Here is a 27,124-nt window from a genome sequence, read left to right on the forward strand (position 1 = left end):
CTGTGCTCTGAATGCACTTCACCTCACAACACAGACTGCAAAATCCTGTTCCTGTACAGTCTTTGCTTTGCAGCTGCATTACCTACAAACAGTTAGTTCTCTAATTAAGGCCTCTAAAATCAAAACATAGCGCCATTAAAGCATGATTCCATTTTTCCTCTTGTTAAGGGATTTATTTTGCTGAAGTGTACAGTAATTCATATTTGTGTGGAACTAAACCACAGAACAGAACTGGAAATTCAGCAAGTTAAACTTAAGAGTACAGGAACTTTAGCCTCTGCAAACAGACCCTGCATGAATGTGAACCCTATCAAAGCTAGTGGGCTTCTATGTACTCATAAGAGCTGTCTTGCACAGATCCGCTTTTAGGACAAGGACACTGTAACAATAGAGAGAACAGAATTACCAGGCCCTTTAATTCTTAGTGCTTTCATGCAGATACTCTTTGATGCTGACACGAATTTGGCAGATACAGCCACAAAGTTCAGGCCATACAGAATAAGCCTGCATGTTGCAGCAGGAAGGGCTTAAAACTCAGTTGAAATCTCCAACAGTCTTGCTTGACAACAACCAGAAAAAAGCAAGACAGAGCAAGGCCACCATTTCTCTAGGTCTCTCCGTGACAAATGAAAATACGCCTGTGCAGTCCTCTAGCTGAAACTCTGGAGGAGCTTTCCAAAGTACAGCTGAGCAGAAAGGTAACACAAGGGTGTTAGGCCTATACAGGCCTAACACATGGCCTATATAGTCCCAGCTTTAGAACCAATTCTTTGGGGCGATCCAAATCCTCAAAGGCACTCACAAGTGCCATTTCTGTCATGCAAATCCATCTTCTTTTGTGAGGTAGGGTGGTATTTAGCAAATGATGGCTCTTATTTTGCCTTTTAAATGTAAAACTCTGAAACACCTAGTAAAAAAAAAATTGGCATGTTATACATTACCTTTCCCAATGACTACAAACATTTGGATCATCTGGGTTTAGGGACAGAGTAGTTTTGAGCAGAAGAGACAGAATAAGCCCTTTTAGAATCCACGTGAACAGCATTGTTGTATCTAGATAAAGAAAAGAAAGTATAGCTATTAAAGACAATTTTGAAAAAAACATCCTTCTAGGCCTTTTCATCCTTGCTTTTGTGTAAATACTGTGGAGTTATTTACAAACTGAAATACTTGAAAAAGCAATCAACTGAACAGTAAAATTTTTAAAAAGTGCAAATGCATTCTAAAACAAATTTATACATTTAAACCTACTAAAACTGATGAATCTGATGATTAAGCTACCCAAGATATTGATAGCCCCAATGGTTCTTCCAAGGAACATTTCTGATACTGATCATTTTTATGGCTGGCTGGCTGTACTGACAAAATAAATAACTGAGGTATTAAAACAATCTATTCTCCCATCAACCTATAGGCAAATGGAAAAATACCCAAATACCCCCTTTGATTTATTTAAGTGGGTTTTACGCGTGTCAATATAGTAGGCTAGACCAGAGATATATGCTTATTACATGACTGAAGGAAAATCAATTCACTTTTCAACTCTTAGATGGGGGGAATCGCTTAGAATGACAGAGGTCAACGTATTGGGTCACATTATGCAGAACACTAAACACAAAATAAAAATATTTGCATTGAAGTTGGAAATAGATTGTATAAAATTCATTAGGTGTGGTCTCTTCATCATCTTACAGTTCATCCATTAAATGTACTGACTTATACCTACTTATTGCTCATTTGGGGCTTTGAAGCCAAAGTCGTGGTGTTTGCCTAGAGGTCCCCAATGACATCAGTCAAAAATACAAAACAGATAGGAAATTTGCAGCTGCTTTTAAATGTAACTGCATCAGAGGTGTTAATCTGTTAAACGTTAAGTCAGTAAAAAATACTTTTAAATATCCATTTCAGGCAGTTACATTGTCACATAATCCACCATTCAAATCAAAAGGCCCATAAATTATTCCTGGCAACAAGACTGCCCTAAAAATAGATTGAATCTTCATATGATCATCTAAAAAACACATGGCTCATTGCCTCATGGTCCAGAACAGCAAAAGGGATGTTAAGGGGTTTGCTCTGCATGGCACTGATATACAGCCCAGCATAAAGAAGTCATCACAAAGCAGAATGAACAGCAGAGGGATAGCCAGGAAAGCTGATCTGAAATTACCTCCTGATTCAAAGCCTTCTAAGCTAGTTCAAGGACACCCACTGCCTTTAGTGGATTCGAAGTCAAGATCCCAACGGGACTAATAGCTCATCTTTGAAATTATTCCTAGAGCTCTGCTAAACCCAAAGGTAGGTCTTAAGCCATGTAAGTCATATTAATGTTAATTAACATGACTTAATGTTAATGTTCCTCATGAAATGGATTTAAGTCTATGAGTGACCATTCTCTACCTGCAGGCTGTTTCAAAGTCCCATGGCAACAATGCAAAAGCTTACTCTGGAAATTAAGAGGGCTGATGAGAAAAGGACATAAGAAGTAGTCCTGTTTATTGAAAAGACATTCGCTACACTTGTCCTAGACACTACTTCTCCACGGAGGAAAAGCGTCTTGAACAGCTGACCTGCAAGTGCTCATGGGACAGAAGTCCAACAAACCTAATGTTCAAAAACTGAGAGCTTGTTTGAGAGTAGAATTGAGCTTTCTTTTACATAACACGTACCAATAGATGTGAACTACCCAAGTATGAGGCTCAACAAAATGCCAGCCCTTTAACAAAAATATCTTCAAAAGATGCTTTTAACGTATTACACTAGCTACCATGTGAATAATACCAAATTACAGAAGACAAGTTTTACTGAGCACTGTATTTATAGGTTGCAATTTACCCCCTTGTTCATTCTCTACACTTTTGGTACATGGCAACACTGGGCAAATAGGACTAGAGGAAAGCCTGCTTCTAATCAACAGAAATGGTCAATGCAAGAGCAAGGCAAACTGCTTAAGGAAATACAGTCCTTTAGAGAGGGGGTTTTAAATCAAAACATAGTTCTGTGCTCCGTTTGTTAACTTCTTGAGAACATCAAGAGCCTGGGTTTATCCCTCAATTAGTTAAAGGTAGAAAGACAGCCTGTCTTCAACCTAAAAAGAATGAGCCTTTTCTCATTTAACTAAAGCAGCCCTCTGTTTGAATTCTGTAGCTCTCAGAGATCTCAATTTGTTCTTAAGAAAACAATGTATCAGTTTAGTTTTTAAACCAAATAAACCCCAAACGAATTATTTACAAGCCTTAATAGCATGCAGAATATTTGTTTACAATGTATTTGAAAGAGGTTCAAAATTGTTTTCTAAACTTTTAATGCTAACGGTATTTTATTATCTGTTTATAAATTAACTGCTTTGTGCAATTAATTTTATAACTTTGTAAGTCAGATCGTATATCAGAAACATCCAACTCTCCAAATACAGCAGAACCTCATTCATCTCAAGTGTCTCTTTTTCTAACTCAAATGAAATATTTCACTTTGATCACTGTTAATAGAAAAGACCTCATACAAAAATGGAATGGTTGCTATTACAAGATTCAGAATAAAACTCTAAAAATAGGAGCACATATATTAAAAACCAACATCAAAAAAGAATCCAGTAATGACATCTAATATGGTTTTTTTCAGCTTTTATTGCTCAGCATAATATATACTACATTCTTGCATTGCATTTAATGTTTGGAACGTATTCTCTGAGGAGGCAGCATCGGCCTTTCAGGGGGACAATGCCTGGAACTTCATTAAAGATACAGCCAAATTATATAAACATTTCCAGTGTCTGCACTGCCACTCTCCCGAGGATAGGCAGGCTTTTGAACTTAACAAGAAAATAAATGACACGTAGACCTGTGCAATCCCTAAATGGACTCTAACTTTTTGTCTCTCCAGGCCTGACTTTTCTTTTCAGGAGTGAAAGAAGTCAATTTAGGTACAATTTGGCAAGAAAGAGGGTCTTTCAATCCAAAATACAATCCGGTGATTTTTCACAAGTGTCTCTCTCTGTTAATTATAACTGATTAGGTTAGGTATCTGTTACTCATTAAGCCATTTTCACATACCTTGCTCCCTCCTTTTTGAATAAATTTCAGTACTTCATCTACAATATTGATACAGGTCACTGGTTCTATCACAAAAGAAAGGAAACGCACTTTCACTGTTAAGTCCTACATCTTAGCTACAGAAAAACTAGTAGGTGGCAAGTCATTGATTTATTTATCTGTGGATTCACTTTACAAAAACCTTTGTTGAGGAAACAGTGCTGGCGTTTGCAAAGGGACCAGACCATGCAGATGATCATTTAAATTGGATGAAGTACATGAGAGTGTGGACAAAAGCTGTTTGTCACTCTGTTTTGCAGTTTATAAAGCACAAGCTGAGGACGACAGTGCCCCACAAGATTGGGACCTACATGCGGAGAAAATAAGACCCCAAAGAATCCTTGCTTGGTGAAGCAAATATCCTCTAAAGCTTTCTCTAGGTGTTGAGGACCTGGCTTTGGTAATATTCTTGTGAAAGAGGACTAGTGTATACTTTAAGTGGCTGGGAGAAAAAAGAAAAACAAAACCAAAACCACAGATTAAATTTCTCCTCTGCTTCCTTGGCTGACAGACTAGAAAATTTAACTAAAAATGACCATGAGAGAATTTGCTGTTCAGGGGCAGAAGCAGTGAAACATTTCATTTTGACATTTCTGTCACAAAATGTTTCATAACATGACTTTGACATGAAATTCAAACAGAATTTCCAGTCCACAACAAAGTTCTAAATTGAATGCTTTTGTCTCAATTTGGGATGAAATGAGTTCTGAACCAGGCAAAAAATTTGGTGTCCAGCTGTAATTAGGGAAAACATTTACAGAAGTTTTCAATAGCATGCAATATTCTTAAATCCTTATATACTTTTGAAGATCATTCCTTTAGATACCTAAATCTATATGCAGTTGATTAACCTAGCCTGAATTTTTCCCCCAAACTTCCAGACAATGCATTTAACAAAGAGCCAAGTAAAAAAGTCTTACCTCAAAGTGCCAAAAATTCCTAATGGATCCTGTTTTTACAGACTATCAGCACATGAAGACAAACAGCACATTAACAGGATAGCAGAAGAAAGCTCTTCGGAAGTTGCTTGGCCCTGTGAGCAATCAATCAGAAAAAGAGAAAACATATCGGGTCAAAGAAAGGGTGTTTAGGGGAGTGGAAACAAATTAAGACAGAAATGAGATAAACCATTCTAAATAATCACATAAGATAATTGTGCTGTATCAGACCAAGACCACTATCCTGCTTTCAGCCAATACCAAATGTCTAGCAAAGGGTGTAAGACAACGGCTGATAGCAATACATCCCTTTTATACCCTTATAGCCTCCAGCAATTTGCAACTTTGTGACTTCCTTGGCCATGAGTGGTATCTTTGTATTTAATAGCAATCAATGGATTCTGTTCCAATAATTTGTCTAACTATTTTTGACCTGCTAAAATTTAAATTTTACTGTCAACAACATCCTGTGATGGTCTCACATCTTAGCCAGGTATTGTATGAAATACTTCCTTTGTTTTCCTGTCTGCCTCCTCAATTTCATTTGACATCTCTTTGCCCCTCTGTTAGAAATGAATAATTGATTCTCAGACTTTGTTTCCTATCATTTTCTATCATATAAACAACATTTTGTTTACATATAGACTTTTTCTTCTGTTATATCCCAACAAGAAAGTTCAGTTTCTTTCAGGACGTTTGATGAAAGACCTTGCAAAAGCCTTCTGGAAATCCAACTGGATCTTCTTGATCCATATGTATATTTCAAAGAGCTTTAACAATTTATGAAGCCTTTACAAAGCCTACATAAATGTATTACATTTATGAAAAGGTTCCCTAATTCTGTTCTTAATTATAGTTTCTACCAAATAGGAAAATCTAGGTGCATCAAAATTAAAATGTATTCTAGTATTCGTACGTGAGCAATTACGGAAAATGCAAGAGAATAGTTAAGCCAGAAAACAAAAAGTTGGATTTCACTGAAGAAGCATTAAAGTGACTGAGTGTTTGCTGATTACACTATTTTAGTCTCTAAGTAGTAGCAAGCTTCCAACAAGCTGCCCTCTGTGGCATTCCTCCTTCTCATCCCATCTGAAATTTTCATGATAGTTTAGGCAAGGGATCATTTAAACACACACTTCATTTGGCTCTATATCAGATTTTGTTAGAAACAAGCTGTTATGAAAGCTAAATGAGTCCATGAGTTTCAAAACCGATCAGGATTTTTTTTTTTGATGCCTCCATTTATGATTAATAACTTGAGATACCATGAAAGGGCTGAATAATATGCAGAGCTCAGAATGCATGCTAAGAAACAGGTTGTTTTAATCTGGGCAGTCAAGAACTAAGTCGCTCAAACCCAGTAGTCACCTCTAAAAATCATTGCCATGACCAACAGAAATATGCCAATGACAGGTTGTGGTTTTGTTTTTAATGACAATTTAAAGCTATTTTAAACAGACAAACACTTCCAGGAAGGATCAGGTACTGAATACAAAAGCACTGACAATGTGATTCTTATCATCTGAGCACAGAAAAATTAAAGTGATAGAAGAACTAGCAGGAACACCAGACTACGCGCTGCGTTGCTGGGTTCCCTCTGCTGACATCTTACACGATTGATGCGGGAAGGCAGTAGACAAGAAGCTGTCTCTGTTAACAAAAGATGATATTTCAGTTAACAGGGTCTATTTAAGCCTCTAGGAGTCATTGTACTGAGGGCACATTATTATCCCTTACATGCAGGGCAAAATAACTGCTCTCTAATTTGTGCTACAAAACCCATGCTGTCAGTTGTATATTCAGCTTTTCCATGGTCTCCTTAAGCACTGCTCTCTTTAAGGTTTGTGTGCACCTCTGCCTGTGAATTCAAGAAGGCAGTTCAATAGCTGGAAATACTTGGAGTAGGTACAGAAGTCACAACTATTCACAAATTTCCCTGATACCATTTCCAGACAAAAGTCTCCTGTCACCTGGAGGTGACATAGATAAGCGCAGAAACAGACCTGACCAGGACAGCACAACTGCTTTTGACTTTCAGCAGGTTTCCTTTGCAGTGTCCTGTGAAGGCTCACAGGCCCACAGCACAGGACCAGTTTGTACAGTTCAGTTCCTCGAAGAGGCCAATCCCAGCAGTGGCGCAAGCTAGAAACAGACCAGCAAGATGTACAAAACTGGGATCTTTCTTACCTAACATTTGAGTTTGTACAATAGAGCCAAGTTTGTCCCAGCTTTGTCCTTCTAGCCGTAAGGGTAATGCCAATAAACATAAGCAGGAACCTTAACTTTTCAGGATAAAACTATTCTCTGCTCTCTATGAAAGCTGACCAGGCTCCTCTGCTGCTCAACCAAAGTTCATGCCTGAATTTACAGTGAATTTGGGGAATGAAAAAAATCAAACAATTCTATGGTATTTTCTGTAATTAACATGACTTGGAAAATAAAATAATAAAAGCAAAAATTAGAGATATTCAACAGTTTATGGGGAAGTCATAAAAGAAGAGTATGAAGAGCTGCATCTTGAGTCCTGTTTGCTTAGTCTTAGGAGCAGCCACCTCTGCTACATCATTCAGTGAAGTAGGTGCTGTTCAGTACAAATAAAGGAACCAGCTCCATTTCCCAAGATGTAATTTTAGAGGCTTTCTTTTAAAGACTGGATAACTGTACTGGGGTCCTAATTGCTAGAGTACCTTCATGACTCTCCCTGATATTCTTTGAAACACAGTTGCTCAGTTTTCCAAAACTGGGTGAGGGGCTGATTTTAATGGGAACCAAATGTCCAAATCTCTGAACTTGCTTTAAATTTCTAAGCTCTGAAATATATCAGTGTGAGTTGCAATTGCTACACTGAACATTATTACAGTTCCATGGATATCTCATGAAGTTTGAAGGTTTGCTTCAGTGCTAAGCACTCTTATAAAGCTGACTTCCACTGGAGTCATTGGGAGCTTGGCTAGAGCAAAGCAGGAATAAATAATGAAGTACGCTCTTCTCAATCTATCAAGTGTTATTTTTGGAAACTCAGGATTGTTCCTTCAGTGCTCTCAGAGGAAAACTAGGTCAAAGTACCACAGAGACATGCCACTAGGCAAGCAATCTAGGCAATTAGTTTAGTTATGGGTGATGAAATATGTTTATCAAGAAAAAGGCTGGTGTATGTGTCTTGGATTCAGACGACCTGAGTTTAAATCATACTGTCAAAGACTTAAGGTGTGACACTGGGTTAGCAAAGTGGGCTAGACAGAGGTAGCTCAAATTCCACTCAAGTTTTGTATCTAGTATTTTCTGTAGGCTAGCTCTGAGCCTTCAGAGACACCTAACCACCATATGACACCAGGCTTTGAAACTTCAGGTGAATTTTAGGACATACAAATTCTCAAAATCTCAGTTTCTTCCATAGGAAACAGGGGAAGAGGACCGACCAACCTGCCAGGTGCTTTAAGAATAAGCATATTACAAACTGGAAAGTGATTAGATACTGCATTTCAATATATAAACACATTTTGCATTATCCATTCACTGTATGAGATCAACATCAACATACAAAGAAATGCAGACACTCTTATTTTATCAGTACATACACAAACTCAATATCCATGCACATTTGTGCAAAGCACAAGTACCAATCCAAAAAGCTATTACTCATTACAATACTAAATTTCTTTTTCTTAAATAATTGAATAGTTAATCAATAGTCCAGCAGAAATATAATGAAAATATCACATTAACAACACCTAAAAACATTGCTGAAACAGTGCCCAAATCCAGATAATTGCTGGCTCCTTTTCAGAAAGGTCAGCTTGGAAAAAATTTATCTGTGATTTTTTTCCCATAATTTTGAACTTGTACTCAACTACCAGTGTAAAATTGGAAGCCAGCCCTTTGAACATTTGGCTCTTTAAGTTATCAATCCAAACTCAAGTCCACTGAAACACTAGTGTTACTTGTAGTGCCTAAGCCCTGAACTGCCAGTTAGGACAGAGAGATGGCTGACATTCCACTGGCACTTTCTGCCATAAGCAAGTTGGCGTCAGCAGGCTTTGAAGGCAAAATCCAGGTACCCTGCAGTATTTCCACAGAAGATGACCTCCTGCAAGCTAAGAAATCCTCCTGGGGCAGTCATCTCTGAACCCTCTCAATTAAAACATGGTAAACAACGAAAGTCAGAAAGAGCCACTTTATGCATTTGCCTGCTTAACTGCCCTCCTACCCTGATCTCACCATCTGACCACTGCCATAAGGGGATCCAGAGGAAGCCAGCCAGTGCTGCAGTGTCCCCTGTACTGATCCCAGTCTTTTTGCACAGTGGAATTTTAAAGGTGCTGAAATTGTGTGGGGAGTCACATTCTCTACTGATTTAACAGTATATTTATATTCACTATCCCATGCATATTTCAGATATTCCTTCACATACATTACTTCAGAAGAGAAAGTAAGCTGACACACATCAAAAAGCTGATCTCCTGAGAACTCGAGTTAGCTTGCTTACATATAGCCACCCACCTAATCCATGTTCAAGATGTCAGACAATTACAACATATGCTTCCTTAGACACTTAGACCAACAAAGACCTTGTATCTCCAGAACACCGAGGATAAATAAAGCAACCTAAGCGTTACAGACATGCTCAGATGAGGAATAATATATTTCTAAGTACTTAGCTAAAAAACCCCACCACTTATTCCAACAGAATTTTTTTACAGCATTTAAAGAGTGCATGTGAAGTTGATCTGAAAATGGGAGTAACAAGCAATGAAATATAAGGATGTTCAACATATATGCAGTGAAATAAATTAAGTATGATTCTGTGAAAGTGCTGTGAAAGTCAGAAAAAAAAGCACTGTTTGAAAATGTAGAATATCCTTTACGGTTATATTTTAAAAAATTACTTCTATTTGTCAAGAACAATTGGCCCCTTCTTTTTGTCTTCATTTATCTCAGAGGAAAATAAAATGAAACAAACAGCAAAAAAGTCCCAAGTACAGTGAACAGCTGAGCCAGGGACAAATTAAGTAACACAGATTGATGGCTGTTGATCTACAGCAGTACTATCACATCCCAATGCTACATCTCATATTTCATTTAAAGACCCGTCTCTTCTTTTCCAGAAACAGTGCAGTATTTATGGGAGAAGGCTGATTTGCAAGCCTTGGAGCTGCACTGAGAATCCAGATTCAGTTTTTCCAATTTGGCTTTAAAGTTGGTGAATGCCTTGAACTTTGAAGATAGTAATCCAAATAAAATTAAACCAAACACTGGAATAAAATGAATACTGAAACTAAACATGTATTTTCAAGAAATGCTGCAGTCAGGGCAAAGCTTTTTATCTTCAGTTTCTTCATAAGGCAGTAAGGAAATAATGTTTGCTTCCTCTGCATCTATACCTTTACTAACCCCACTGGTCCAATAGCATATATCTTCATCTGTTCTCCTCCAGGTTTTCCCAGTGCTTTATCCTCCCTGGCATTCTCTGTTACAACAGCACTCAGATGTTCTCTTCCTGCATTCAATTTCCATCTCAGCCTCTTGAAATCTTAATCTAAAATTTTTTAACTTCGTAGCTATTAAAAACATTGACTGGCCCATACAGAATATAACTTTTTCTGTGAATGTCTGCTAAATACAAGATAAATGTTAAATCAATTTTTAGATTTCTAATGGCTTAAGAATTAGAGTGGCCACTTAAAAATTGCCAATTTTCCTTGAAATATGAGAGGTTTCCTCACTGCAATAATCCTTTGTGCTTTCCTGTGCTTCTTACAGGGTATATCTGGAACACTATCAATACTAGAGGAATGGTATTTGGTTCAATCATGTCAAAGCTAAAAGCCTGAAGTTAGGAGTGCACGTTATTTATCTGATTTTCAGAGCATGCACAAATCTGTCTATCTGAGAATTAGGCCGGTTACTTAGGTGCCTAGAAATGGCTATAAGCTGTTCGGTTCAGGCATCCAACATGGAAAACAGGCTGAACAGATCTGCCCTTCTCTAGGGCAGAAAGCTGATGCCATGGAGAAGGTCATGGTGTGTGAACAAGGTCTTTGCAATTACTGCTGGTCACTGCTACGAGCGGACATGCTGCAGAATTATAGCTTCATAACTATCCGCCAGCTGCTCACGTGCTGGTAAGAAGGCACCTACTCGAAGTGCCTAAAGCTAGTCTCCCAAAACACCTCTAAAGGAAGCTCAAGATGCGTGTTAAAACGTGAGGTCAGCCTTATGTCCTAGCAAAGGCCTGACTCCATGTCAAGGCAAGACTCAGACACATACCAAATCCCTTTCCGTGCCTTCATTCCCCTGTGAACCACAAAGGAGGAGTACTGGGCCTAAAGGGTTGACTGCAGGGCTCAGGAATATGGGGCACTTCAGGAAGCAAAATGTCTCTGCAATCTAGACTTAGACTTGTGTTTCTTGACCACCCACCCCTGACGGTAGACCTTCAAGCTATATAACCGAAGACAGGCACCATGAATAGCCTTCATTCAGCTACAGAGCAGTACCCAACTGCACCTTCACTAAGATGGGTCTCAATGGGTTGAGACAGGCAATAGCAGCATCTGCAAATGCTCTTTCATAACATCCATGTCTTACACTTTTGTGCCTGTTTTCTCCTCTGTGCAGAGCAGAGAGAAGAGGAGACTGTAGCCAAAATTCCCAGCAGATCCAGATAGTCTCCCAAAATATCCTCACCTTTCCAGGAACCATCACAGACACCGTTAGAGCAATAACCGGAGAGATAAATGAGAACATGACCCCAGCCTTATTTAATTTTACATCACTATGCAAAGCTCTTGACTCTGCTGTCTCCATGACCTACTTTATCTATTGTTTATTTCTTTTTTTTTTTCCAGGAAATTGTTCATTAAGGATAAAAGCACCTGGCTTACAGTAACAGGGCACTGTGCAAAATTATCTGTCATGAAGCTGAGAGGGGAACATTCATAAATACATCAGACAGAGCAAACCCCCAAAGAACTGAGGGGCTGCAGAGGAGTATCTTAGGTAGAATGAAGGCAAAGAAGATGTAAGGGCCAAAGTCTCTATTGGTGTAAATGGCTGAACTCCACTGAGTTCACTGTGCCAATCTGGATCTGGAGAGAATTTGGATCTACCAGCTCTGTCATCAGATACAGATGGTACTGGAGCTACTCAGGTTAGAACTAGTATTTTCTTTCTGGCAGAAAAACAGTAGCTAGAAAAATCACCATGGACAAAACCAGATATGAATAACTGGTGCATGCAACTATCTCGGCTTCCTCTTCCCCCTCCTCCTAAATTTGGCACTGAAAACTTATTTAACTACTTTGAGAAAAAAGGTTAATGAAAATTATAAGAGAGAGAGAGTTTATGGGGTAATTTTAGGGCTTGGCTTCCATCACTTTACAGATGTACTAATTAAGTTTTTTTCCACAAGTTAAGACAAGTACAGTTTTCTCTCTGTATTCTTCCTTCATCAACATCATACATGTCCATCTGCTAAGTCCTCTTACTGAGCCCTCTCCATAGCTTGCTCTCAGATCCACAGCACTGAGATGGTCAAGGAGAACAATTCCCTATGAGTGCTTTATTAAACCCTCTGCAGAGGCATAAAAATTGGAGCTTAAAAGTTGCTTCTACATTTTTTAACTTAGTGTAACATAAGATTAATGCAGTTTACTCTGTGTTGAGATTATCTGAGCAAATATCACTTACATGTATCCTACTAAACAGAACCAAACATAGCAGAAGTCCGCCTCTCCACAAAATAGGCACACAAGGTAATGGATGGCAGGAAACAAGCGAGTTCCCCATTTTCCTCTCCTCTCCTATCAGATACAATCTTCAGCACAGTAAAGAAAGCATAAGCTTTGAGACTTTTGTATTGGTTAGCACCAAACTTGTGGAAAACTTATATTTGTAAGGATGAGCTAATCTTGGTCTCCCTTGCAGAGCACAGCATTAATGAAGGTCTTCTAAGCTCCCCCCAGACTGTTCACCTCCTTCCATCTGCCCCAGTTCTTTAGGTACATGCTGTGAGCCCCATTTCCCTCCTCAGCCATTTTTCTGACCTTCTCATCATCTTCTAGGTCTTGTTATCTTACACACTGCTGTCCAAAATCCACTCTGAATAACTGCATTTAAAATCGCACGGGGACTTCTTCCCAAGATCAACAGCCACTTTCCACTTCTCCTTCACAAAACTCACTGCAGGCAATTGCATCTCTATTCGTTTAAACTGCAACTTAACTAAGCCCATCTCCAAGGGAACCTGTGTGGTCTCTAGGGTCTCAGCTACAAGTTTTAGCATCTGCTAGGACTCCAGGTATGCCATGTGTTGCAGGGTAAAGGGTCAAGATCTTATAATTTGGTGATCCATCCGTTACCATAGAAGAAACAAGTTTTCTCTGTGCATGAAAATGTTTAAACTTTAAGTTTTGGAACAGTGGAAGCAAGATTGGTGATTGTAAACTCTCTTCTTGCCACTCATTAGAATCTTACTAGCCTGCACATCACTCTTCTATCTTAATTGCCTTTTCCTCTTCCTCCCGTCTTTCATCACATAGGGCATTGCTTCCTTTCATGGCATTCCTTTATTCAAATATGGAGAAGCTAAACTATAGCTTATCTCTTCCTAAACCAACGCTTTACATGATTTACTACTGTGATACCTGTGACATACAAAGTTGAAGATGTTTAACAGGTATCTATGAGCCAACTCCCTGGGACAGAGTAATCACTGTCCAATTAAACAACAGACAGCCACAAAGATAAATACAGCACAACAATATTTGAATAAATCATCGATTACTCTTTTATACCCTGGACTATTCAAATAACTCCTGAATTGCTCCTTTCACTGATTCTTCAGGACTGTGTTGATAAAACACCTTCCAATATCCTTTGGATTTTCTACCAAGAGGACAAGAAGATACAGCACGTACTGGCTTTCTTCCACATAAAGATGGAACACAGAGTCTGAATTTCCCTACAACACTCGTGCTTCCAGGCTTGGGATTGCTGCCCTGTTCTGAATTCCTCTAGGAGAGTGGGTTGCAAGTCAAAACAGTACATGTGTCTAGACTTTTGGCCTTATGGTCTGCACCTTGGAAATTACTTAGCTTGTTCTACCTTAAGGTATTCTTACTTCACTACTGATTTCAAAAAGGATATGAATGAGGAAGAGAAAGCTAGTCTTGCAACCCAAGCACAAGAGCAGGAACCAAGAATTTAGCTCTCAGGTATTACAGTGATAAAGAGTGCTAAAGAAACAAGTAGAACAGAATAAAGCAGTATTGTGTACCAAGCACACTTGTCAACCAAGGGCCACTCTGAGCTGTCCTTGCCTCAGTCTTACCTCTGGTAAAATGGTCCTTCTTCCCAACATCCCATTTCTGACTGTCATTCATAGAAGAAAAGTTTACGTAAGTGCACAACGTAATGGTTAACGGGATTTTAGCTATTTTTCATAACTTATGCTGTCCAGTCTCATCTACTGAGGAATAAAAAACCCTCATCCCATGCCAAAGTAGACAACAGATACAAATGAGGTATGGAGATGTGATGTGTTTTGCTTGTTTGTTTATTTGTTTAAACTTGGAGCTCACCCACCAGCACAGTCATTCATTTTTCAGACTATTTCAATTCTTTGATTTGCTAACCAGCAAGTCAAACATCAGGTGGGAGTAGGAATGAGTAGGTGGCAACGAGAGCAGTCAGATGCTCTTAGAATGTTATTAGAAATGTTTGAAAATCTGAAAATTGGAAGTTGATTTTTAAAAATTACAGTAAACAATTCTTATTTTTTCAGACTTTTTTTTTTTTTTCCCCAATACTGACTCTGACAGAGTATTTTATCTGTCTTTAAGTTCCTCCTCAGAAGGATTTGGTCAAAATATCCTCTTCAGACCTTATAACATCTCAATGAAAACAGGCACAAAAAGGCCAGCTGGAAATATATGCATATCAGTTTAGTTCTAAAAGATGTTCACACTTTACAATTTAAACAAAATATTTACTAGTAATGTATCACCTTATTATCATGAATTGAGAGTAAATTGAAATTTCATGCAACTGAATAGGCTAATTACATACACATACTTTAAAAACTAGGCTTTTCATGTTCTTAAGGATAAGCAATTAAGGGTAAGAGTAACATTTCATAATTATGTCATTGATCTAAATTCCTTTTCATTTTTCTATGAAAGCACTATACTTACATATGACGCATCTGAGGTTGTTCCTGTTTCTCAGATCCACATTTGTTCCAATCAAATATTCACCTCGTGACTTTTTTTTTCTCAGTTTTTGCCTTCACATGAAATTAAAATTTTGAAAGTCTGAATCTCTCATTAACTTTGAAGAAAGTACTAAAAACTAATTTTAAAAAAACAAGCCACAGGGACCTATGGGAAATTCTGTATTAGGCTGGCCTACTAATTAAAATCAACTATGCCATATTACTTTCACTGTTCAAATGTATCCGCCTACAGATCTAAAATCTTTTCAGAATGATTAAAATCAGGAGTAAAAAATCCCAAATCTCTTTCCTCTTTCATGTGGAGCCACACAGAATGCATTTTTTCAGATTTCGAAGTCCATTAAAACATCACCTTTGAAAACGGATGCACAATCAGGCCCAGAAGTGATTTATGCAAGTGAGATGCTCAGAACTGCCAGGAACTATTCATGTTCAAAGTAACCCCAGCAGGCTCAGCTAGGTCCAGTTTGTATCACACATAATTAGGATACTTCAGACCATAAAGTCAATAATATAATTTGTAAATGGTGTGTTATTTCTCAGAATCTTGCTACAATTTATCTGTCTTTGATCAAACAGAGCTGACTGCTAATGACATTTAATGTTAATTAATGAAAATACATGTGATAAAAAGTTCTTTGGAGAATTATCTAATTATGTACCATAAAAAATGAAGTATGTAATAACTGTAATTTATGTTTATATCAATGACTATTGTTTAGGATACTCTAAGAAGACATTAGGATTACAAGTCATCTTTAGCTACACTTTCTCCTGCCTTACAGAAACACTTCCTTGAGCTGGTGTGTGTACAACAGATGACCCAGTTCCTCAACGAGTTATATCTCATTTATAATACCAAAGGCTGCAGGTAAATTGTGCCTCAGCTGTGGGGCAGCACCAACAGAATATTTTATGAAATTCACTTATCTTTTGACAATGGATGATTGACAGCAAACCATCACAACTGAAGTTACTGACAAAATAAATAATGGAACCTGCAGAGATTAAGCAGGGATTTCAAAAGAATTACTACAATCCTTCGAGAAGAACGATTACAGAAGGCCAAATGATTTCATAATCTCGTAGGAATGCAACATTTTGCTACCAATCACTTTGGCTGTCCGAGACCCCAGCTATCAAGAATCATTTATATTTAAAAACATTCCGATTTGATGTAACATGTCTAAGTAACTTTTCGTGATTGTCACGCACATGGAGAAAGGCGAAAGGAAATTTTTCATTATTATAAAATGCCGTGGGATTCACCAGAAACATTGTATTAGGTTTAATATGTCTGTTTCTAAACTAGAAGGGAAGGGTAGAATAAATGCATTGTATTAACACCATAGGGCAGCTTCTGTAGTTAATATGTCATGTCAGTTAGCTCCCATTCCCCAAGACATTTTGGCTTTGATAATATATATCCTAATGCTCTTGCTTAATATTAGCTACATATAGTAAATGAACCCCTGGGTTCGGTGAGAGTATTCTAATACCAGAATCTGAGTATACACCTCACTTGCAACAACTTTTTCCAATACAGATGTGTAAAAAAGGAACACTCCTCATATTATCTCACTTTTCTCTCTGATAAACATACAGAGTAGCATAATAATATTCAGAAATTTTAAATATTCTTACAGCAGCTCTTATTAATTCCACCTAGGACATACCCCATTGTTCAGTGGCACACTATTGTCAGTATGAGCAGGGAACACTGAACTTACAAGTAAGCTAACGATCTAAATTCCTAGGAAAAATAAGAGACATAGAGAGCGGGAAAAAAAAATCTTGCTGCATCTCTAGCAGTTTGGTTTAGTTTGAAAGACGAAGTGTCAAAGTGCTGAGAGCAGGATGTTGGCTAAATAGGTGCCACTTGTACTTGCCCCAGATGTGATGGAGCTGGCATGCTGTTCAATACAAAGTGATTAATGATTGCTTGCAATCAGCCCTAGAAATCAATTGGCATTGAGTGACATAATGATGCTATGACATCATACAGCTTCACATCTGATGCTTGTTCTTGGACACATTTCTCCTCATGCTGCCATTTTTGGCACTGTGAGTGCCACTGTGCCCACTGTGAGTGGGCTCAAAAAAATTATGGGCTTTATGATGTTCATGAATAAACAAGTTTTCATGTGAGAGAGGTTTCTATTTCTTCCCAACAAATTTTATTTTTCTGTTCACTCATTACCCCTCCCATCACCACTCTTCTGCATGTCAAATTCAACTACATGAGCAGGAAAAGTTATGTATTTAAGGTTGATCCTTTATTTCAATTAATGATTATGATAGACTATAGGAAAATCGTATAAACGAGAAAAGGAAAGAAGGTGCTACTGCTAGTAGAACTGCAAGTGCTGTGAGCCATGTAAATCTCTCTCTCAATTTCAGCTGCACCATTGTTGCATGAGCAGACCATTATTTTATCACTATTTTTGGCACTATCAATAACAACTTTTTCCAAAATGATTGTTCTAAAGCAATTAATGTTTTCAAATGGCCCAAAATGCCCACTTCCAAATGCATTTTAGGATGCTGTACATTTAAAAAAAAAAAAAGTGACAACAGAAACTGAGTCTCAATAAAGGGCAGCTTCTTTAATCTCTACTCGCATGTGATAGGTTTCTCCCTGCCTTAATTACCATAGTGGCCTTCTCTACATTTGTTCAAGTTTAATTTAATTTTTTATTTTAATAAGGGGGACAGGAGCAATACATAACATTCTAAATGAAGTCTCACCACTACCTTGTACAATGGTTCCAACATTTTTCTATCTCTGCACAAAAATACCTTCTTGAATCAGTCCTAGAACAGCATTGCACTTCATATTGGCAGCTCACAGACATCCTATAACCCATGACTATAACCAGATCTCTCTTCTCCTCCTCTGTCACATCCAAATGACGAACCTTATAGCAAAAGTTCATGTTGTTAGTCCCTGAGTGTACATCTTTGCATTTGTTTTATTAAATTTCTTGCTGCTACTCCAGTCCACAAGGTCATCCAGTTCTTCCTGTATTACAATCCAGTCCACCTTGGTACTGAGAAGCTAATTAGTCTCCTAGATTAAATATGCAGTACCATTCCAGCAAGCAAGGAACAGTCAAGAACTTTGATATCTCGTAGCTTTCCCAGGTGAAAATCCCATAACATAGTAAATGAGCAAAACCTTAGTACAGTCTACAGGGTTGCATATAGTCATTTAGTGTATAACTTAAATTACCATAGACCAAATCCGAAAGCAGGATTCTAGATTCAAGTTACCAAATTCTTCTTAATCACATCAAGTTGCCTTTTATCACCAAAACTTTACATGTAGAAAATGGAAACAGAATCTCTGGATTCTGCATTCATATTAATTATAGACTAAAGAGTATGCATTTCTTCATGAAGAGTTAGCTAGATGCTCATAATTGAATATATGAAAGTGAAAGTAAGCTTGATAAATCTGCTCCTGTATTTTATTATTTGGAGTTTGCTTCAGTGTAAGTTGTACTAGTATAGACAACAGAGAATAACTCCTGCATGATAAAGGAATATCATGAAATGTGAAATGTCTGTGTACATTTTCACAGAAAAAGTTCTTCGGTCCAGTTTGTGATGTGTTCTTTCAGTACATGCATACATGCACAGCACGGAACATCAGCAACCACAAACACAAGCAGTACAGCAGAGGCTAGCATGTGCTAGGAAACAAGGCATCAGCTGACGCATTTGAAGTAAATGATAGCTTAAGTCTTAGTAAAAGATAGAAGATAGAACAACATCATAACTGTCAGAGCAATTTTCCACATCGGTAGTTTAACACCTGAACTATTGCTTATTTTTGCAACTGAACTATTCCCAGTTTCTATCTGTTCTACTCTGAATCAGCATCAGTTCTCAGATGTGTCATAAACAACGTTTACTTGAAAGAGCCAAATGTACCACCGAGGTGGACTTAATGAGGAAACAGTAGTTCCTCCCCTGCCTGCCTCTCCCCCCCAAAAAAAAAGAAAAAGAAGAGAAAAAAGTTGGTTCATTTTCTGTAAACATCTGGGTTGTGAATAACAGTAGGCTTCATAGACAGTATAACACTAGGCTGACTCTGACTTAAAGTCATAAAGATTGAGTTATTAATTTTAATTTAATTCTACTGTAATTTTCATCTTTGCATATGAATATAATCTTATAGTCTGTTACCAGCTATCTCAGGAATGTAGCAGAAATGACAACATTCTTATGTCTTGTACTTTCCATGGGAACAACTGGTTAAGCTTCTTTACTTGTCAGGCATTTTTAAAGGTTTTTCATAGTTCAATAGCAGTGCACAAAGAAAATTCGATTTTGAAATGAAAAAACAGACAACTTATTTAATATACTAATTTTCCAGATTCAAAACAGTTTGTTTCCATGGTCTAAGAGAAATCAAAAACAAATTGTGAGGTGTCAAAGAATAATTTCTTTCCAATGGTTAATCCTTCAAAAAGCCACAGGGAAAGAGACTCAGGATGTAGAAATCATTAATGGAAGAGTGATTGCTGGCTTCTATTCCTAGAAACAAAGAAATAAGGCTACAGCTGGCTCACAGAAGCAGGTAAGTTCTGGCTGACCTACCGTAAGGACTGTTGCTCCCACTGTAACTCTGAAAAGGCTCTTTCAGAATCTAATCAAACTACTGTTGTGGGGAAGATAAAGTTGGACTATAATTTTCTGGAAAACACTCTTTAAATGGTTCCAGTCACACTTTTCTACCTATGTGTTTCTTCAAGCTATTTTGATTCATAACTGTTTTCATTTTCATCAAACTGTCGTTAAAGTATGAAGCGAGTATGTCGTGCACACCACCAACTCTTCAGTGCCCAGTTATGGGTGGACATGCAGGAAGAAAAGCAGGCAGTGAGCAGCTGACACCTAACTACAAAGCCCAGGCGTGTAGTGAAGATTCGCATCCCACAAGGAGCGCACACAAGACGGTGAAATCCCAGCCCCTAGCAAAAATACTAGTGGACACAAGGCAAAGAAAGCACCGATCCAACCTCTAAGAAAAAAAATATTCTTATAGAAGCCTAAGGCTTCCCACAGCTGTGCTGGTTGGAACCCAGTATCTAGCTATCCTCATTACTGATACAGAAAACATGCGTACTCCGTGACCTTGCAGCATATGGATTCTGCACAGAATCTTAAGGATGCTTAGTGTCTATAGATTTGTTTGCAAAACATTATGCAGAAGAAATATAGCTATAATACTGGTAATATTAACTTGTTTTCTTTTACCTTACTAATAAGGAATCCTGTAGAATACTGAAGATAGCAAGTCCACATGTATGAACTATTTCTCTTTCTGATGTGGGTGGTAAGCCAAAAAGTTATTAGGTACCAGGCCAGCAGGAAGAAACAGGGACAAATAAATGAATGAGAGTAGAGGTAATTGTAGCACTTACTTGGATTAGATGCAGATCATCAATGAACTGGTTTGCCACTTGTTTTCTCCTAAGGGAAATCGGACTTTCACAGCTTTAATTTAATTATGGGAAAAATATGTCAAGTATTGATTATAACTAGAAACTAAAGTCTTCTACAAGCATGTACACATTAACGCTATCACTCAAACATGACCTGGAAGAAATCCTCTATTTGCCTTCCTTCATCCTGATTCCCACTTCTAAACAGATTGTCTTATACAGAACAGCGTGTTCAAACTTGTAAACATCAGTTTTGGTGATGAAAAAGTTCAGGAGGGAATTTGTTAAAACCATTACATTTATGTTGCTTGTGATGCTAAGCATAACTAAAAGACACGTGTTCCAACTATGAAAGCAGAATACAATAAAGCCTCTGAGGAAGTACTGTATATCACCACTGATTTCAATTTATTGCAGTTTGAAATAATATTCCAGTCAAGTCTGAAAGTAGGAGAACTTGGCAGAAACACTCGTGAAAATGCTAAAATGGTGCTGTTTGTTCATGACCCTTGAGAAATAAAAGAAAAGAAACAAGTGACACACATCTACAATGCCTTAGATTGCAGAGCAGGAACCGGAAATTAACGGATGGAAGATTTCTAAAAATGACCCTCTGCCACTTCCTCCACACCTGCTCACCCCAGGCCCCACTCTCTGCCCTGTAGTCTTTTGTCTGTTCCAGATCACATCCATGTCACATTTTGAAACTCGTCAGTATTAGAGAAAGGCAGCATGTAGTTTCACTTCCCTGAGAAAGTTCTCAAGATTTCAAAATTTCCCATTCTACTTTGAAACAAATTCAGACCTTTTAGAGGAGCAGCAATAGTGAATGTCTTTGCCACACACCTATGTTATAACAGTATATATTATATAGTAGCCCCTAAACTCATTTAGAGAGGCAGAAGTTCAAAACCCTGACCTGAATCAAGAACAGGCATTTGAAGTGGAGTCAGTTCCCTTCCAAATGTTGGCAATTTGAGATGAACAGCCTTTCTCCTTTTGACCAGAAATTCACCCTTGTCAAAAACAGTACGTATGCTCTGACAAAAAGATAGCTTCATGTATTGACGTCTTCTGATTAAGAAAACATTATCAATTACTTGTACTCATTTCTCATCATGATCAGCCATCTTTCATCTCTGATTGCATCCCTACTCAGACTTCTGCTGTTTTCAACATGACACACCCAGATGTGTATACTCCCACAGAAACCCAGAGAGCAGAATTCATGCACCCTCTGCGTAATATCTCTCTGACAAAACAGTTAATTCATTGTCCCTTGCTTTCTTCCTATCTGCTTCTCACTGATCAGTGTCCTTCCGGAGTATAAACCTCATACAACTAACTACAGGCTCTCTCTTGTAAAACCATTCTGTTTACATTTATTTTCAAATATAGAAAAGTTTTCATTTTCATTATATTGTTTCACTTTGCAGGTCATATAATATGAAATTTTTTTGCTTTATCTGTATCCCTATATATCTGCAAGCCACGAGACTCTTATACCAAATTCAAAGAAAACACAACCATGTTTCCAGAACCTTGTTCTGTTGAACACAATGCCAACGTGTGATATCTCCTTGCTTCACTGAAGACATTCAGTGAAGCTAACCTTACACAGTCTGTTTTTATACATTCAGTGAAGCTAACCTTACACAGTCTGTTTTTATACATAGATTCTACTTGTTTGGGAAAAAGCAGGGATTAACAGCATTATGCCTAAACCTGTAGTTGGAAAATGTGATCTCTACATTCAGTACGTGATGCCTGCCAAGCCTCGTCAACAACAAAAAGGTAGTAAGAGAGTCAGTGTCAGCTAATACTTGGGTCCCAAATAAAAACAGACAGAAAAGTTTATGAACCCACAGACTACAGCTGAAGGCTCCCTCTCTACTGATTCCACTTCTTTCATGATGCACAATCTGTAGATCTCCCATTTTGACCCTACTGCTATAAGCAGACGGTGTGAACACAGCCTGGAAGCATCTCCTAGCTTGGGCTTATTGTCATAGAAGCTGGACTAGAATCTCTCCAACTACTTTCTCCATATTTCTCTATCTCTTTATTTAGACTGAAGATCAGGTCACTGGGCATCTTTGCAAAATAATGCTCCTAGATGGTGGTCTGGATGGACACAAATTTTATGACACAGTTCATAAATCTAAGAAGTCTTTGCATCTTTTTCTTGTCTCCTGGGCCAGAAACTCTACTGTCATCAACCTGCACAATTTGCTGTTATATTTCCTCCCCAGTGCGTTATTCTACTACATGGAATTTACACTTCTGCTTGCTCCCATTATGCCCAGCAACACTGGTTCTTTCAAAAGCTATTCTGAGCTTCTGATTACGATATTCTACTCTTTCTCCAAATCAGCATGTAACCTACATAGTCCTAAGATGCTCTTTATTATCCAAGTTTGTTGTATTTTCTTATAAAACACATTGGATATCAAAAAGAGCCCCAAAGCATTGTCTCAAAGATAACAAAATAATGAACAGCCACAGTCATATATTCTGATTTTACACAGCTATACACTTGCTGGAAACCTCCCGGAATAACAAACATTTTTCCTCCAACCACTCCAGTCACCTATAAGAGGAAGAACTAGAGAAAGTACCTGAATATTCTGCCCATGTTTTTGTGGTGAGTTACTAAGTAATGACATTGTTAGAGCATTTAATGTTACAGCTTCACTGCTCCTCTAGCACCTGTCCAGTCAACGCCTGACAGAAGAAGATAAATATATTTATACTACACAGCAAAGTGAATAACAAGGAGTTTATATAGTTGTCTCTGACAAAACTGACAAGTCGTAGCTGGCAGTTTTAATCAGCTCCCAGCTGAGCCCGGGAAATTGGAGGGAACAGCGTGCTGACCTTTCTGAATGAATTTCTGAAGGAAGGTTAAAGTTTTGTTTACTTTTTTAATGGGAAGAGGTATCAAGTTCTAAGACCTTTGGATAAAAGGAGGATTCCTGCACAAGAGCGCTGTACACCGTATTTAACAAAGTAATTATTGATTTATCTAAAACTGATTTTTTCAAATAAAGGGATATGGCCTAATGTTACATAGATGAAAATGCCTGTAAGGTTTAATGCCACAAATCACTGCCAGATGCTCTAAATGTACTAGATATGATTTTCTTGTCTTGAATGTGAAAAATGCAGTAGCATATAGTTTAAATTTAACTTTTACAGGTCGGTGGTTCTTAAAACCACTAATTTTTTTTTTCAACAGGTATTCAGCTCCTACTTGTTTCCTACAGAAACAGTGTGATTTTTCACATGCATTTGCTTAACTAGTACAAAGAAGACAAATGCAAGTAATAACTAATGATTTGATCAGACATTTCAAAGTAAGTTATAATTTATTATTTTGCAGTATGTATAAAGTCTCTGGCATTGGTTTTAAAAATTACTGAACATCTACAATTAAGCTCCTTGGAATCATGTCTGAGGACTGAGAGATCCAGCAGCACTTTTCCAAATGTTTCACCTTGCAGTTTATACCCCCCTGCAGCCGCTACCCAAACTGACGCCACAGGGGACTTCATTTTTCTAAAAAGCCAAAACTGTTTTCTGATTAACAGCATCATATCACAAAGGTATCTGCTCATATTGCTAGCTCAAGTGTCTACTCCATATGAATGGCTGATACAGAGACCTTGCAAGAATTTAGGAAGGCTGGTGGCTTGTAAATCAAGACCAATGAGAGTTTTGCAGTAAACAAACTGCAAACCTTTTGCTTTTTTATAATCTAATTTACCGATCACTTTCTGTCCGCTAACTTTTAAAAAAAAGAACCCATAGCTTTAAATCACCACCACACATATACTCACACACCTCCGAAGTTGTTTGCTGAACAAGTTGCTATATAAGTCACTGCACAATTTTTGAAACAACACTGAAGGAACTTAAGTATTGATTTTTGCCAGAGTAGTATAGAATACGCCTGAATGTCCATCAAAAACACTTGCACCAGTAAAGTAGTTCCATGTTCTAGCTTGTTTTTTACTTTCCTTACAGTTCTACTTCAACAACTTCTACTTGGTATCAGTGCAAGGCATTGAAACCTGGTTACAGGTCTGGGCCTTCCAACTTACACTCATTGTTCATACAGCGTTATATGAACATTATATACATGTATACAGGTACAATGTATATACATAAACATGAGCATGATATAAACAGTTCCTTGTGATTGACACCAGTGGAATTGTTCAACTGGACCATTTATTCACTGGGAAGATGACAAAGAACCCCACTGACATAGGATTTCCACAATCGTCACAATGGAAAGGCGCTGACTATAATCGCATCTTTACTATTCTGACCTATTTGATTAAGAAATGTTTTAGAGACATATGCTTTAATAGTAAGGAAAAATTGTTTACACTTCCCTTATGAGATAAGGCTGTGCTGTATTCTTACAGTGAAGTGATAAGAGGATCAGGAGGTAACAGCACATGTAACTAAAGCACAATTCCTGCTGGTCTCAGAGAAAGGCTCCATTTCCTCAGCAGCAGAAAGCAGCAAGTGAATTATATCCTTACTGTAAGTATGAGACAACCCACACATTGCTAAAAAGTTTTTATAAATTGTGATGGATGATAATTCTGTAGCTGCTTCCATCTACTCCTGCACGCTAGTACAGGATCAGCTCAAGAAATTAAAGGGGAACATAAAAGTTGCATTAACAAAAACTAGATGTTTGTGCTACTACAAAATGAATATGTTGCCATTGCAGATCTATATCCTCATTTAGTTGAGTTATACTCAGAAAAATATACAAACAATGTTATTAACATCATTGTGGGATATCAATCAAAACCATTCCCACTACTTAAAGCATAATAAAAATCAACAAGTTGATTTTACACCAATAAATCTCCTAGAGTGTGGGTCAGAAATTATTTATATACATATATATTTTATATATATAAAATATATATATATACAATCAATATATAAATAATTAAGATTCTGCTTATGGTTGAAAGAATCCACATCCTGATATAGAAATTCAGGAGAATCAGAGCTTTTCTTAAGTTGATAAAACTCACCATAGTGTCACTATCACTGCTGTTGCAGAGTACCTGTGAAATTGAAAATATTACAGGAATACAAGAAGATTAAAAAACGTTACATTTAGTCAAAACAGCAGTCCAAGTAGTTCAGATTCCTTACTATGTACGTGCTAGAGTCATGCAAGAGATCCTTGACTACCAAACAGTGGATATTTTTTATCATTTATGTGAAAGCCTGATTTTTCATTTGAATTATGCCAAATGCTTGACCTCTGAGATATTGCGCAGTGCTGTTTCACATCTTTCCTTTTCACCTTTGTGTAACTTTCAAATTTCATTGGAATTATAAGACAAACTGGTCTGAATGTTTGATCCAATACTCCAGACTGCTCATCATTTATTATATAAATTTATTATCCATTTCTATTCTAAGGTAGACAATTTCTAGCTCTTCGACATAGTCTAAAAAGAGTTTTGCTACATTTCAAAGCACTCCTGTCACATCTGTAAAACTCATTCAGCTGCTATAGCAGCAACATTTCAAAACTTCCTTTGAAAAATAAATTTAAATTATTTTTTAAATAAATTCTATTGTTCAAAATTAATTCAAATGCAAAGGACTCTGTGATTTTAATTGGTCTTTTAAAAGTGTTAGATCTGCTCCTAAATCAGAGCACCACATGATATCCTTCTTACTTGCCTAAGGATGTGAGCAGATTTCTTGGATAGTTTCAAAGCTTCAGTAGAATGACACGGATTCACTTAAGCTAAGGATCTGAATCCAAGTGACTTACGTTGCAAGAAAAGCACTTGGAAAAGCTCTACTGCTGTAGTCACAGAACAATCTCATGGTTTAATACATTATTTTCACCAGCTTCAGATTGGAATAACCTCACTGACTGGAGGAGAGTTCCTTCTTGGTTAGTGAAATCAGAATCAGCTTCCTGAATCTAAATGTATGATGTATAGGTCACCTCAGCTTTTGCATGGTGAGCATATTATATATATCACTTTAGTGGCAGACTCAGGGAACAAAAGCAGTAAAATATTTCCTCAGGGTAAAATATAGCTCCCAGGAGTCATAAAGCCTGAAGCAAAAGGTTATTTTACCCAAGACATATGCTGTATGTTTTATTATTCTTAGGGGGAACGCAGTGGTGTTGTTCTAATATGCTGGTATTCCAATATCTGAGACTTCATCCTACCTGCCCTTTGCAGATCTTGGAAGCAAAACTTCCTTAATGACACCAATGGGCAGAAAGGGAAGTGAAACAGAGAAGTCAAGACAGCAGTGCAGAACTATTTCATGTTTAGTGAAGCTGAAGCACAGTGAAAAATGATGTATGTAGATAATTACCTGCAATTTGTATCTGAGACAATC

General features: G+C 37.6%; 1 protein-coding gene across 10 annotated transcripts in view; it reads right to left on the reverse strand.

Moving 5' to 3' along the window:
* MEGF11 (multiple EGF like domains 11) overlaps positions 1-27,124 on the reverse strand; it is a 293,459-nt gene that overhangs the window by 217,519 nt on the left and 48,816 nt on the right. For all 10 annotated transcript variants that reach the window (XR_012776302.1, XR_012776303.1, XM_075506381.1 and 7 more), the window contains exons 2-3: positions 4,993-5,124; positions 942-1,046 (exon numbers count right to left, since the gene is read on the reverse strand). Coding sequence is in view for 8 of the 10 variants with exons in the window: in XM_075506381.1 (XP_075362496.1) it covers positions 942-1,045 (104 nt within the window). In the remaining 2 variants the exon portion in view is untranslated. The remainder of the gene's footprint in view (positions 1-941; positions 1,047-4,992; positions 5,125-27,124) is intronic.

The sequence above is a fragment of the Mycteria americana genome, chromosome 6 (genome assembly GCF_035582795.1).
Source record: "Mycteria americana isolate JAX WOST 10 ecotype Jacksonville Zoo and Gardens chromosome 6, USCA_MyAme_1.0, whole genome shotgun sequence".
NCBI lineage: Eukaryota > Metazoa > Chordata > Aves > Ciconiiformes > Ciconiidae > Mycteria > Mycteria americana.